The sequence below is a fragment of the Sus scrofa genome, chromosome 14, assembly GCF_054392235.1.
Source record: "Sus scrofa isolate SSC_HxYL_T2T_F1_AM1 chromosome 14, Sscrofa_HxYL_maternal_Yorkshire_Landrace_v2.0, whole genome shotgun sequence".
NCBI classification, from domain to species: Eukaryota; Metazoa; Chordata; class Mammalia; order Artiodactyla; family Suidae; genus Sus; species Sus scrofa.
Window position 1 is genome coordinate 32,945,480 of NC_139396.1, and position 15,453 is coordinate 32,960,932.

At 48.3% G+C, this 15,453-nt stretch overlaps 1 protein-coding gene and 1 long non-coding RNA gene across 5 annotated transcripts in view; one reads left to right on the plus strand and one right to left on the minus strand.

Moving 5' to 3' along the window:
- SCARA5 (scavenger receptor class A member 5) overlaps nt 1-6,295 on the minus strand; it is a 132,090-nt gene extending 125,795 nt beyond the window's left edge. For 3 of the 4 annotated variants that reach the window (XR_014828430.1, XR_014828431.1, XM_005670449.4), the window contains exons 1-2: nt 5,950-6,295; nt 1,778-1,895 (exon numbers count right to left, since the gene is read on the minus strand). Coding sequence is in view for 2 of the 4 variants with exons in the window: in XM_005670449.4 (XP_005670506.3) it covers nt 1,778-1,889 (112 nt within the window). In the remaining 2 variants the exon portion in view is untranslated. The remainder of the gene's footprint in view (nt 1-1,777; nt 1,896-5,949) is intronic. The other variant, XM_084997774.1, reaches the window with a different exon arrangement.
- Nucleotides 1-15,453, plus strand: part of LOC110256888 (uncharacterized) — a 77,722-nt gene that overhangs the window by 3,287 nt on the left and 58,982 nt on the right. The window contains exon 2 of the long non-coding RNA XR_014828432.1: nt 815-938. This is a non-coding gene — a long non-coding RNA (uncharacterized LOC110256888). The remainder of the gene's footprint in view (nt 1-814; nt 939-15,453) is intronic.

Consider the following 15,453-nt stretch of genomic DNA (forward strand, 5'->3'; position numbering starts at 1 on the left):
TCCAGGGGCCAGGGATCAAACCCAAGCCACAGCAGTGACAATGCTGGAGCTTTAATCTACTATGCCACCAAGAGAACTCCATCTTCCTGCTTGACTTTAATAATCAAATACATTTTTATCTCCTTTACATTATGGGTAATTGTCTCCACACCAGTCCATTCCACGGGGATCAGAAGCCCTTGGAGGGCAAGGATGGTTTAATTTCTCTTTGGAGGATCTCTGGTGCCTAACCCATAGCTTGACACATCGTGGGTCTTCAAAATGTGTTTGTTGATTGGAATGCAAAGGAAGAGCTCTGACAGTGGGAAGTTTACTAGGGCAGGGTGAGGAGCCCAAATCTCCTGTCTCCTCTCCCTGCTGAGACAATCTGCAGTCCCTGCCTTTCTGAGCCACCTGGATTCCCTTCCCACACTCAGCACCTCGTGGGAGGAAAGATGGGGTTGGATGAGAGGGGGGGTCATTTCTAATTTTGAGTAATTTCAAGAAAAGGCAATTGGCAGAAGGGAGCACAATGAAACAGGATGCTTGAGAAAAGCGTTCAATAAAGGTATCTGGGATGGCTAATTTTAGGTGTCAACTTGGTTGGCCACTGGGTACCCAGGTGAAACATCATGTCTGGGTGTGTCTGTGAGGGTGTTTCCTGATGAGCTGGGCATCTGAATTGGTGATCTCAGTAGAGCAATGGCTCCTTAAATGTGGGTGGGCTGCATCTAACCAGTTGAGGGCCTGAGTAGAAAAGTGGCAGAGGAATTTGCTTTTGGCTTTCTGCCTGCCTCCTGCAGCTGGGACACCTCTCATCTTCTCTGACCCTCAGACTGTGATTTACAGCCCTGGCTCCACTGGCTCCCAGGCCTTCTGACTCCGACTGAACCACACCACTGGCTTTCCTGGGTCTCCACCGATGGCAGGTCGTGGTACCTCTCAGCCTGCATAACCATGTAAGTCAATTCCTCATAAGCAATCTTTGTGTGTAGACATCCTCCTGGGTCTGTTTCTCTGGAGAACTCTAAGACGGCCTGTCTCCATCTCACTGACCATAGGTCTTTAAAAACTCTTCTGTGAGTGTCCTATTCAGCTCTGAAGTGGGGTTCGAGCTCTCTTTTCTACACTCACTGCAAAAAGGAGTGTATTTGTTGAGGCAACAAGCATTTATTAAGCACCCACTAAGTGTCGAGCTCTGTGCTGGGTACCTGGGAGCCAGCTGTCGGCAAAGTGCTCTGAGCTCCTCCAGAGGGAGCTGCATCAGTGACTCTCCAGAGTTTTAGCAAATAACCAGCCCCCAAAGATGCAGAGCCATCTGGGTCACCAGGATGTGGCCCTTCCTGGGCCACAATGACCTGGGGCCTCAGACTCAGGGGAAGGAGAAGCACCCTGGAGAGGTACGCTCCTTCTCTGCAATCGCTTCGGGAAGTGGATTAGAGCCTCCTCACCTAAGAGGGTCTGGGTTCCTTGGTTCAGAGGTCTTGAGCTTGACCCCAGCCTCACCCAGAGGAGAGGGTGGCAGAGGGGCAAGAGGACTGCCCCAGGAGTTGACAGGCTCAGTGCTGGGGCCCCTCTATGACTGACTATGTGATCCTTAAAGCTTTTCTCAGCTCCCAGTAGCCCCATCTTTAAAGTGGGTCTCATCTTGCTGGTCACACATGTGTTGAGATACATGAATGAGAAAACACAGAATAGACCTTTCTGAGCATGAAAGAGTCAACCTATGCAGTATTAGCTGGGGGGGGGGGGGGGTCAGGGTCAATCTCATGCCCAAGACCCAGCCAGAGGCACTCACCATCCTCACACAGGTTCAGCTTGGACAGGCTCCTGCCATCAAAGGGCTCCTCAAAGATGGAGCCGGAGTCGCGGTCGCTCACAGTGTGCAGGTACATGGCTTTGTTCTCCATCGCGTCCTGCAGCCCCAGCAGGAGAGGGAGGGAGGGCACAGGGGAGAGAGAAAGAGTGTAAGCTGTAGGTGGCGACAGAAGTGAATGGACCCTTCCTCATCCACAGGCATTAGCCACCAGGGCCTCAGGATCCCAGTCCCCCTTCCCAACTTCCTTGGCTTGGGGAGGCCAAGGCCATTGGACCTTTCTGATTGTGGGGTCTGTCTCCTTCCTTCACAGCCCTTGGTGGGGCTGGAAGCCCTGCGCTGGGGACACCGAGGGCCAGGCTGGGTGGGGCCAGGAGGAACTGACCTTTCTGACCCAAATGGAGTCATTGCCAAGCTTCCAGAGCCCAGGGCACATCAGGGAGGCTTAGGTTTCTGTTCTGTGTTGGAAATGCGGGCAAAACTAGACACAAAACGGGCTACAGAGACCACCAGCCAACCCAGCTAAGGCCAGAAACTGCTCCCAAACCCGGCTGGGCTGGCGTGATCAGAGGAGCAGGGTTCAAGGGGACCACAGCAGGGGTTCCCCTCCATGGAAGGCCGAGAGGCGGTGGCCTCAGTGGGGTCCCCCAGACACTAAGGCCTGGACAACCTTAGGCCATGGAGAGCCCTGGTGTCTGATGGCCTCTTGAGACTGAATCACTGCAGCTTTGGGTGGACCCTACTGAGTTCCAGAAAGGTACCAGCACTATGGAGAAATGCTATACTCTTCGAAGTGAACCAAACCAACCCTGTTGACATAAGTGTGTACAATGCCATCTCTTTTTGTTATATCTACACATGTTCCGAGTACGTGACAGGAAAGCTTATGTTCCGAGATGTTTTGGGTTTCTCTGGGTGAGACGAATATTACAGGACTCTGGCAGGGATTGTGGGGATTTTGTGCTTGTTTTTGTTTGCTGGCTTTTCTGGGTTTTCTAAGATACATTTGCATTCTTTGTGTAAAAAGAAGAATCCATTTGCCCAGCCAGATTGCAAAGTATTTATTTACACAAAATACTTAATATCCTTTTCCCACATGGATGCTTAGTGATTTGACAAATGACCTTCTGCTTGCAGTTCAGTTCCTTGGTTCACATTGACCTTGGTTTCTGAAGCTCTTTGACTACCTGGATACTGAACCCAAAGGTCCACCTTTAAAAAGTGGATTCTTGGGAGTTCCCTCTGTGGCACAGTGGTTTAAGGATCCGACTGCACTGGCTCAGGTTGCTGTGGAGGTGCAGGTTCAATTCCCAGCCAAGTGCAGTGGGTGAAAGGATCGGGTGTTGCCAAAGCTGTGGTGTAGGTTGCAGCTGCGGCTGGGATTCAATCCCTAGCCCAGGAACTTCCATATGTAGTGGGTGTGGTCCTGGGAAAAAAAAAAAAGTGAATTCTCCAAGCATAGTGCCAACTGAACCCTGAGGCCCAGAGGGCCAAACTAGGCATCTACCATGGGGAAGGGAGGACAGGGCCTGGCAGGTAACAGTGAGGGGACAACAGCCACGGACTGGAGGGAGAGGAGGCACCTGCCCTGCTCCAATAACAAGGGACAATGAGGGAAGAGGCTGGCCAACACAGCAAACTCAAATCCCCTATTTTCACAATTTGACCTTTCTCTCCAGGGACCTCTGACCTCAGGACTGAGAGGGGGCCAGAAATGACCAGTTGCCTTCCAATCATCCTTTCACTGGCCCATAAGGGATGCAAGGGGCTTCAGCTCTGGACTCTTCAAGTAATGAGTCCCCACATGCCCTGCACATGCGTTCATGTATGCAGGTGCGCGTGCACACACACACACACACACACACACTCAGGCAATCACGCACAAGCAGGGTGTTCCCAGACCCTGTGGGTCTTTCCTGCAGCCTGTGGGAGGGAGGGGTGGAGGGGCCCACAGCCCTGCCAGCATCTCTCCTCCCTGTTCCAGCGGTTCCCGGAGCCCCAGCGGCTCCCAGCCCAGCTTCACGGGGCTGCAGTTGTGTCCAGTTTGCGAGTCTCCTGACACCGGCCCTCTCTCCAAGTCCTCCACCCAGGGAGGGCCTCTAGGTGGGGCCCCGCGCAGCTACACTGCTGCTAAGCGACTGGGGACCCTCCCTCTTTCACAAGCACTCAGAGCAGCGGCACCCCTCCCTCTGGCCTCAGTCCTGCAGAGCTGCGAAGCGAAGCGGGAGGCCAGTGTCTCCTCTGAGAGGGAGAAGCCTCTCTTTGCCAAAGGCAACAGCAGCTGCCGCCCAGAGCCCGTGGGGGCGCTGCGTGCGGGGAGGGGTGGCGGGAGAGGTGGCGATGCGGAGCCGGCTTGGACCAGTTTCCCCATCTGCCTTTCCACCTTCCCGCTCTACCGCCTGCTCTGGAGCAGAGCTGGAATGCGAGCCTCTTATCTGGAAAGTGTCCGTAGGGCGGCCCCTCGCCGTCCTCCCCACCCCTCAGCCAGACCGGCCGAGGTTGGGGCGGGGTGGGGGTGGGGGAGGGGGAGCCTGCCCGGGAGAGGGGCGAACAGGGGGCCAGATGTGAGTGTGATGAGATTGGAAGTGCTCAGGCAAGTCTGCTAATGTTTGTTACCAGGGAATGAAACCTAAGAACGTTCTGTCTGCCGCAAGTTTTATTTGGGGCTGTTTTCCTTTCTTGGGGTGGGGGTGGGGGCCAGGAATTTGGACCCTCTGATCCTCATCGGTCTCATAGCCTTTGGGCCAAGTCTACCTAACTAACTGCCAAGTGCGGTAACCACAGAGCAATACCCACACTCCCCCACCTTCCACCTGGCAGGCATGTACCTGCATCCCACGTGGTACAGTTCTTTTGCCATCAGGATCTCTCTGCCTCCCAGGAGCCCTGTGAAGGGGTGGAGGGACGTCAGTCTGTCGGTCCCATTTTAGAAATAAGCTAAGGGAGGCTGAGAGGGGCAGGCCCCCGAAGGGTGTGGGGTGGGGGGCATGGTGGTGGTGAGACTTCCCAGCCAGTGCACTGGCTCACCGCAACCTTGCCTTGTCCCCTTCAGTGGCGACCTTTAGGACCCAAGACAAGGCAGTGAAGAGGGTCAGATAGGTCCCTGGAGCCAAGAGAACTGGAAGGGAGGGGACCAGGGCCACAGACACGGGCAGGGTGTGGACCCAAAAGTGACCTGTGAGAGTGGGGCTCAGAGCATATGGGGTCCTAGCCTGGCTCCACTTCTTATCCTTGGGGACTTTGGCCCCATCTGCTGTGCTGGTTCAGCCTCGGGCCATCCCCTCTGTGATGGGGAGAACACGTCCACCCGCTGCTCGGTCCCTGCGAGCCTCGTGTGGAACAGTGCACGTGGGAGAGCTGTGTGCATGATAGAGTCTGTGAGAACCAGTAGTCCCCCGGCATCCTCTGATCCTGCCAGGCAGCCAGATACGGGCATCTCTGGGTTCCCAAGGCCTCCCACCTGCCCAGCTGGTCCCAGAAACAGTGCTATTTGGGTCCCTTCACAAGAGAAGATCATGAATGCAGATCCAAGCTGAGAGCTGCACCCTCACTCTCAAAGTCCCCCTCTGGGCAGCAGAAGGACGGAGTCCACAAGCCTTGCTTGTTGCTGCAAAGGTGGTATCTCTAGGCTCCAGCATCTAACTCTACAGAGTTTGTAACCCAAGTAGAAATCACTGAGAATGTGGCTCTCTCTGGAGAGAGAATCGCTAAGTGGTTTTAAGCGCTTTCCTCCTCTAACTGGACTTAGTTAATATAAATCATAGCCTAGAGCTGGAGAGGCACAGATGTTTTATAAACAAGCTCTTCCTTCATGTGATCCGCTCCTGGGCACACACACACACACACACTCCCTGCACACGTAGAGGAACTGTCACCTGTACCATCTGCTCCCTGCAAAGGCTCTTGAGCTGTGACAGGAGCCAGGCAGAGTTGCCACTGAGGCGATCACTTCCTCTGGCTCCCAAATGGGGGCTCACACTCCCCAGCCCAGGCAGCTTGGATGAGTTCCCAGCAGGTCCCCGCAGGCTGCAGTTAGGACCTTCCCACCCAGCACCAGTGCCTCCACACTCCATGTCCTGAGGCTGCCCTGTGTCCCTTGGCTGCTTTTGGGAAGCAATGCCAGGTGTTAGGGCACAGTCAGTGCCAAGACTCACCTGAGTGTCCCCAACGAGGCTGCAGAGCTCATCCCCTCAGTTCCTGGCATTCACCATGGTGGCTGGCGAGCTGGCTGCTGCCACCACCCCAAGACCCAAGCAGCCCCTCAGGGCTTGTTCCCACTGCCAGCCAAATCCAGATGGAATCATAGAAAGAGGCTGCACAGTGCCCAGGATCTCATGGGACACTTCTCCAGGAGGATCAGATCAGGAGGCAAGACTCAAACTTGTGCCCAAGTGGGAGTCCCTGTCTTGGTGCCTCACCTTGGGCAGCCTCGGGCTGCGCTCGGGAGATGTTCTGTGAAGACACCAGCGGCTCTGCTAGGTGCTGTCTGAGCCCGGGACTGCAGCAGCTCTGGCGGCCAGGCTTTATAAAGTTCTTGGAGCAATTGCAAGGCTCCCCTGGGGCTTGGGACGCGTCCCCCCTCTAGTGGTCAATCTCCACATTACAGCCGCCCGCTGGAACGCCCGGGGTCCAGAGCAGAGAAGCTAGCCTTGGTCTTGGGACTCCACCCTCCCGTTCTAAAGGCCCTGCTCAAGATACTTTTTGGAAAGCTTCGAGTGGAATGGCAGCTGGACCTGGCTTATGAGCCGCACAAGAAAACCAGCCTTGTAAATGTATTTATAGCACAGGATTGGCATTGCTCAATTCATTCACCAAACTGGGCTTAGAATTACTTTCTGTGTTTTCCTGAAGTCACAGCTACCTCCAAAAGACACAAGTTGGCCACACCGGGGAGATTCAGAAGAGGGCTCTGGGAGTGCTGAAGGAACTTCCCAAAGTCAAGTCCAATGCAACTCAGCAAGGAAGCCAGCATTTCTGAAATTCACTGACATTGCACGAGGGCCAGGACGCAGGGGTGCGTGAGAGGAGCCCACTGTCTTCAGCAGGGGATGCAGTCCAGGCTAAGCAGTGGGCTTGGGCACAAAGGACTGTAAATCTAACATCAACCTAAGCATGACTGTTTACGTGTACAAAGGAGATCTCACTAGAATGTTAAGGGCATAATGACCTTCAGATTGCGATAATGATGGGAGAAGACATCACAGAAATTCTCAAGAATCTGAACTACGCTGCACAGTCAGTTGGCATGTATGCCAAGCCCTCCACCCCCACCGCAGGGACAGAGCTCTGAAGGTAACATTCATGAACTCACTCTCATTTATTTACACATTCAGCCTCAACAGTTGAGGGTCTAGACCTCGCCTGCGAGAAGAGTTTCCGAGGCTCAACTCTCCCCACCAAAACCACAGCAGCCACCAAACCACAGCTGAGTCAGAAATGTCTTCGTCATTTTCAGTGACTGAGCCTCCTGACCAGCCCTGGGAGGCAGCTGCAATGTGAGGCTCCTTGGCTTTGTTTTACAAAGAGGGAAAATAGTAATTATATAATAATGATAATAATGATAATAATAATAAGTGGACAAGAAGGAAGAAGTAGAAGGAGGGGAGAAGGGAGGGGTGAGTGGGAAAAGGTGAGGAAAAAAACCCTTTTCATGGTATATACTCTGGACGAGGCAATTCCAAGTGCTTTTCATATATTAACTCATTTAACCTTGAAAACAACCCTGTGAGGGAGGTACTGCTGTTATTCCCATTTCATAGAGACAGAGAAACTAAATGATTTGTCCAACATCAGGCAGCCTGTAACAAACGGGCAGAGCTAGATTCCACTTCAAGCAGTTTGTGGAGTTTGTGCCCCAACCACTTCCCTAAACGGCCTCTGATGAAAATGAGTGTGTTTTAGTCACCCACCAATTCACCACTATTCCTAGGAATGTAATCTTAAAGATAGCAGGAAGTGTGCTCAAAATGTTATGTGCAGCGATCCCGTTAGATGTATATATTAGCAATAAATGCAGTGGTTGGCGAGCCCCCGGTGATGTCCATTTTAAGTAAAACAAATCTTCTTTTTTCCATGTTTAAAAATTGAAGTGTAGTTGATTTACAATGTTGCATATACAGCAAAGCAGTTCAGTTATACCTGGATATGTATATATTTCAGACTCTTTTTCATTATAGATTATTATAAGACATCGAATATAGTTTCCTGTACTATGCAGTAGGACCTTGTTGTTTATCTATTTTATATATATTTTATACATAGTAGTATTTATCTGTTAATCCCAAACTCCTAATTTCTCTCTCCCCCTTTTCCTTTTTGATCACCATAAGTTTGTTTTCTGTCTGTGAGTCTGCCTCCATTTCATAAATAAGTTCATTTGTGTCGTATTTTAGATTCCACATACAAGTGATATCATATGGTATTTGTCTTTCTCTGTCATTTACTTCACTTAGTATGATGATCTCTAGGTGTACCCATGTTGCTGCAAATGGTATCATTTCATTCTTTTTAACGGCTGAGTAATACTCCATTTATATATACCACAGCTTTATTTACCTGTTGATGGACACTTAGGTTACTTGATGTCTTGACTATTGTATGTAGTGCTTCATCTTTTTGAATTAGAGTTTTTACCTTTTCTGGATATATGCCCGGGGTGGGATGGCTAGATCATATGGTAACTCTATATTTAGTTTTCTAAGGAACCTCCTTAACTGTTTTTCAAAGCAGCTGCACCAAATTATATTCCCACCAATAGTGTAGGAGGGTCCAAACATTTTATTTTATTTATTTATTTTGTCTTTTTGTCTTTTCTAGGTCTGCACCCACAGCATATGGAAATTCCCAGGCTAGGGGTCTAATCAGAGTTGTAGCGCCACAGCCACAGCACCTCAGATTCCGAGTCATGTCTTTGACCTACATCACAGCTCTTGGCAATGCAGGATCCTTAACCCACTGAGTGAGGCCAGGGGCACAACTTCATGGTTCCTAATCGGATTCGTTAACCACTGAGCCACGACGGGAACTCCACATTTTTTTTAAACATTCCTATGCTGGTGTGCTCTTCCCATAGTGGAAGGAAAGGATGAGGACCCAAATGCAGCCCAGGCTGTTGGCTGAGTCTCTTTCTCCTTTGGTAATTGGTAATAGGGGTATGGAGGGGTCTAGCTTTCTGCATGTGAGACCCACAAGCAGTATATAGAACCATGTAACTGTAAAATTGCAAGAGAAATGATGCTTTTTGGGGGGAGAACACCCATGGCATATGGAAGTTCCCAGGCTAGGGGTCGAAACAGAGCTACAGCTGCTGGCCTACACCATAGCCACAGCAATGTGCCTGCAACCTATACCATAGCGCACAGCAATACAGCAATGCCGGATCCTTGACCCACTGAGCGAGGCCAGGGATTGAACATGCATCCTCATGGATGTTAGTCAGACTAATTTCCATAGCACCACAAGGGGAACTCCCAAAGCTTATCTTTTTAAATTTAGTAGCTTCAGGCAAGAGGACATGCCTTTCTCACTTTCATTTCTGACTTATTTCTCTTCTTAGAGTAATAAGATTTGTCGATATCAGTGCATGTAGCCATAGTTCATTCTTTGCTTTTTTCTGGCTGAGTAATATTCCCTTCTATGCATAGAGTGTGATTTGTTTATCCATTCTACTTTTGATAGGCATTGGGTTTTTTCCAACCTTGTCTGTTATGAATAAAGCTACCCAATCAGACAAGGAGATGTTTGATAGTAAAGTATAGGAATGACCTGGGAAGCACATTTTCCAGGGCATGAGAATCCTTCTGGCAGCAGCAGGTCTCTGCCCGATGGATTTGCATCAACTGTTCTATATGCTTGGAATGGTTCCCCCACATGTTTGTAAGGTGGACTCTTTTGCCTTCTTCCAGTCTTTTCTCAAATGAAACTTCGCCGTGGAGCTGACCCTAAGGATCTTGTTTAAAATTGCTCTCCAGGCCCTGCCTTCCTGATTCTCTGTATTCCACCCTACTTTGGGTCTTTCTAGAAATCACCCCACTAGACTTAACTTATGACATAATTCACTATAATTGTCACCAATTACTATCGTATTGTTTACGGTCTGTGGAACACCAGCCCTGGGGAGGCAGCTCACTCAAGCATCCCAACAACCCACACCAGTGCCTGGCACACAGGGAGTACTGCTGGGATCCATGCAGTGTGCAGACCTGGAAAAGAGTGTTCCAGGCACAGGGAATGAGTAGATTCTCAGGCCCCAGTATAGAGACAAAGTGTACACGCTGGAGGGGCAGACAGGAGGGAACACAGGAGAAAGGGGACCTTGTTGGTTCTGAGAATAGTGGGGAGCCCAGGCCCCTGCTCTGTTCATATAGTCCTCTTTTTCTAAGGAGCACAAGGGGCCTGCATTGTACATTTAAACAGTTTAACATATATTTCATTATAATTTGCCATTTATTTTTTTTATTTATTTTTTTATTTTTATTTTTTTTATTTTATTTTCCCACTGTACAGCAAGGGGGTCAGGTTATCCTTACATGCCATTTATTTTTAAAATTTCAAAATTAATTGTGCTAAAATACACATAACATGGAACACCCCATCTTGACTTTTTTTTTTTTTTCTTTTCTTTTTAGGCCTGCACCTGTGGCATATGGAAGTTCCCAGGCTAGGGGTTGAATCAAAGCTGCAGCTGCCAGCCTACACCACAGCCACGGCAATGCTGGATCCAAGCCACATCTGTGACCTATGCCGCAGCTTGTGGCAACGCGGATCCGTAACCCACTGAACGAGGCCAGGGATTGAGCCCACATCGTCATAGGTACCAGTTGGGTTGGTAACCCACTGAGCCACAACTGGAACTCCCTATCTGGGACATTTTTAAGTTCAGTAGTTAAGTGTATTCACAGGGCTGTACAACCCATCTCCAGAGCTGTTTTCATGCTACAAAACTGAAACTCCACACCCATCAAACAGTAACCCTCCACCCCCGCCCCTAGCCCCTGGGGGCCCTTGTCTCCATTCTGTCTTGCTATTTCTTCATCTGTGGCCTGCTTTATAAAAATATATTCTTTGAAATTTTTACATTTCCTCTTTTCTTCTTCATTTGTTTTAATCTGGTTCATGTGAACTGCAAGTATTTAAAAAAAAAGATTCTTGTCCATGGCTCACAAACCAGTGTTTATCTTTTTCTGTTATTCAGCTTTGTAGGAATGTTATGGTGAATAGTACATAATCTCTCAGAACCCAGAATTTAGATTTACCATTTTCAAAAAGTGACTATTGTTTCATCATACAGTGAATTTCATCCATCGAGGTCTTGTTTAGGAGAGTTTTGGTAAAAAGTCATTATTGTATACACATGAAGTGATGGAGAAATCTGTTTTTTTTGTGGTTTTATACACTTTTGTTTGATCAATAATATAAATGCTTTCTGGTTTCTCATCTTATTGTTTATCTAATCTTAACTGAAATCTATCAGTCACCTCCGGCCACTAGCCCCACCACTCCTGCCAGTAGGATCTAAGCATGAAGGGAGGAAGCTTGTACCCAAGGAAGGGGGCTTCTGAAATAGAACAGCTTAGGCCTCTGGGAAAATCTACATCTGATCAATTGTAAGCCATTGCTAGTGCTTTTTATTTCCTCCTCCATAACTTTGTGTACCCACCCCTCCAAAATAAATATGTATACTTTGTTAATTAGGAAAAATACAATAATCATCTTCAAAAAAATGATTTGGGCACTGTAAAGCTGAATTAGGACAAAGCTGTAGACTTCTAGTATCTCCTACTGTCCAAGCATGTACTTGGGCAAAGCAGCAAGTTTTTGGTCTCAGTATTCTCATTGGTCAGGAAGATAATAACCCCTTTTCATGGACAGTTGTGAAGATTGGATGGGATGAGATAGTTTACTGTGAACCCCTTAGTTTCATGAGATGTCCCTAGGAGTCCCTTGAAAAAGGGTTCTCTGGTCAAAGCAAAAGTGTCCCTTTGTTGCAGGACTTATCAGGGCCTTTGGGATACTATTGAGCATGGTGCCTCTCCAAGAGGTAAGTAGATTATTAAGCTTTCTTCATTTTTAAGTGCACGCAGAGAACAAGGCTAGTGTTCCACAGTATATGCTAAAGGAAATTGTGAACTAAGTTTGTAAAAAGATTTTGTTTATAATTTAAAACAAAAATAAATTTTAGAAAATTGTAAGGCTCATTGTTCTGAGTACCAAGCAGTAGAAGATGTCTCATGCTACTGGAGTGTGGGGAGAAGACATTCATTCTGTGGGGATGTAAGACAATCCTATCTGTCACCTTCCCAAGGGAAGGACCATGTCCCCCTTGTCATTGCCTCCCTAGCCTATAGCTCCATAAATGTTTGTGAGCTGGTTGCTTAAAGCATGGGTTTCCTTTCCTTGCTCAAGACCAGTGACTGTCCACTACCACCTGCTCACCCTCTGCATCCTGTCTTCTTCCACTTGCCCCCCACTTAGGCCAGTTCCTACTCACTCGTCCCCACCCACACTCACCTATTGCCTGTCCCCTGTCCCCTACCTCCCCAGACTTTGCAACACACAGCTTATCCTGCAGGGCCAGCCCACACCCTTCCCCTCACCTGAAGCCTCCTACACTCACCGGGCCTCCTCTTCTCCCCATGGCTCTTGTGCTCAGGGGCCACCCTGTCCGCTCAGGTGCCTGAACAAAATGCTGTAGGTTGTATGGAGCTCAGGGAGGTCAGGGTTCATGTGTTATGTCTTGTGCCTGCCCCCTCCAGCATGGAGCCCAATGACAGCCAAGAGATGGGGGTAGGTCCCCATGGACTCATGTGTAATTTCTCAGCTTCAGAGTCGCTTTGTGGAAATACTGGATTCCAACACAGGACGCTCAAACTTGCCTCCAGCTCCACCCTCTGGCGTGGCCATGTTTCTGACCCGCTTCACATCTTGGCTTCCTCATCTGTCAAACTGCATCACTACTCCCTGACCTTCCCATCTCAGGGGTTGTTAAGAGGGAGAGGGATGCTGAAAACTCAAAGCACTCCGCAAGTATTAGCCATTGTTATCATTTTTTCAGAGTTCACAGCCCCTGACAGCTGGAGTATTCATCACAATGTACAACTTTCTCTAGTGTCCAGCTGCCGACAGCTGGCGCGGAGTCTGAGATGGTGGGAGCAGGGCTTCCGCCTCATGGAGTTCCCTGCTCCACATCCAGCATGGAATCCACCCAACCATCTGCCTTGTCCCCATGTGCCTGGCTCATTTTCATTCATTTCCCAGAAGGTGTGGGGATGATGGGATTACAGGAGGCAGCCCGATTCTGACCCTGGTCCAGGCTTGTAGGCAGTGAAGGCGATGAGCCCCCCTCCCCATCATGTGCACATGTCAGAGACCCAAGGTAGGACTTGCCTGGACCTCCTCCTCTTGTCAAACTCAATGGCCCAGGGGACCCAGCACATGTCACAGAGTGAGGGGCTCTAAGAGGATCTGCCTTGGAGCAGAGCTGATGGAAATTTTGCTTGGGAATTGGGTGATGAAGTAATTTTAATGTGAGCAATGTGTAACTGGAAGCCAACCATGGTCACTGAAGTGAATCCTAAGAAACTTCTAAAAACAGGGTGAAAATTTGGGCCAAAACTCAGAACAAGAGATTTAGCAAGATTAATGTAAAACAGACAGCAATGCTAATACAACTCCTCTGTTCACATATGGGCTGTGGGATATCAGGCCTCTCAGGAATACAGCAGGAAAGAGGATTAAAAAACATAAGGTTTTCAGTGACTTTGAGGTTGATGTAAGTCAACAAGAGTTGAGAGAAACAGATATTCAGCTATTTCAAAGTGTAGGCTGCATCAATAGAAGCATGGTGAGCAGAAAAAGGGAGGTGAGAGAACTCCTGCAGTCTGCATGCATGAGCTCAACCCTGGTGAAGGATGTTCCGTTCTAAGTGTCTGTGTCTGAAAGAGGAAGTCATGGCTTAGAGAGTGCCCAGAGGGGTGGCCAGGGTGGAGAAGGGGCCAGAAACCAACAGAGAAGAGCAGGGTTTAGCTCAGAGCAGAAGTCACTCAAGGGGACATGATCTCTGATGACAGATGTGTCAGATATGGTGACAGAGCTGTCATGGTGAAGAGTGTTAGTCTTTTTTAAACTACCCTGGAGAGACAGGCAGACTTCCATTCAACTTATAGAAGTTCATAAGCATACCTGAGCTGTCTGGATCTGGGTGCCTTGCCTGATGACTGAAAATTCACACTGTTTAACCAGAGCCTGGGTAATCTGTGCTGGGCGGAAGGACTGCAGAGCGCTTTCCTGCATCGGGTGACTGGTCAGAGCCAGTGACCTCTGATAGCTCTCCAAAGTCTAAGAGCATCTTTACATAAACAATTTCTCTTCAAGGAGTTCCTGTTGTGACTTAGCAGATTAAGGACCTGATGTTGTCTCTGTGAGGATGCAGATTTTATCCCTGGCCTTAGTCAGTGGGTTAAGGATCCAGCTTGTTGACACAAGCTACAGTACAGGTTGCAGATGCGGCTCAAATCAAGTGTTGCTATGGCTGTGGCGTAGGCCTCAGCTACACCTCCAATTTGACCCCTGGCCTGTGGAACTTCCATGTAGGTGTGGCTGTAAAAAAAGAAAATTTAAAAAACAAAAATTATGAAAAGAAAGAAAAAAAATTCTCCACCTTGTTAAAAAGTAACTTGAACTGATTTTGCTGCTTAGGTTGCTTTGGCTGGGGCAAAGAAAGAACATTCCATGCATGCTTTTAATATTAAGAACTAAGAACAGGAAACATTATATTCAATAAATGTAATAAGTAATAATAATAAAAAAGATATTTTGGCTGCTTATTATGCCAGAAATCAGAAAAGGAGAAAAAAAGGGAAAAAGATGAAGAGAAATTGAGAAAGAATGGTAGAGATAAAAGGGAGGAAAACAAGGCAAATAAATGGAAAAAGAAAGGAAGGGGGAGAGAAGAGGTAGAGGGAAGGAAAGAGAAAAGAAATCAGAAAATAAAGCGATATAATATTTTTTTCTTTCTCCCCCTTCCTGAAGCATTAGATACGTATCATGGCTCGTGCAAAACGGAGGTTTTCTTTCTTTAACTTAGGTTTTATATTTATCAAAGATATGCATGCACTTTTAACCATCTTTTAAAAGAATCAAATAGGTCTACAGGCTTGTTATGAAAGCAACAGCTCCCTAAACTCTCATACCCAAATCCTAATTCCCATGGGCATCCATTTTCAATCTTTAAACTGTTACTTTTTATGTTTATTTCCCCATTTATAAATACCACAGTTATATTGTTATTTCTTTTTTTTTTTTTTTTTTTTTTTTTGTCTTTTTTGTCTTTTTGTTGTTGTTGTTGTTGTTGCTATTTCTTGGGCCGCTCCTGCGGCATATGGAGGTTCCCAGGCCAGGGGTTGAGTCGGATCTGTAGCTACTGGCCTACGCCAGAGCCACAGCAACGCTGGATCCGAGCCGCATCTGCAACCTACACCACAGCTCACGGCAACGCCGGATCGTTAACCCACTGAGCAAGGGCAGGGACCGAACCCGCAACCTCATGGTTCCTAGTCGGATTCGTTAACCACTGCGCCACGACGGGAACTCCTATATTGCTATTTCTTGATTTTTGTTTGTTTTACCCATTATCCATTGCCACTATGGAGAAAAGAATT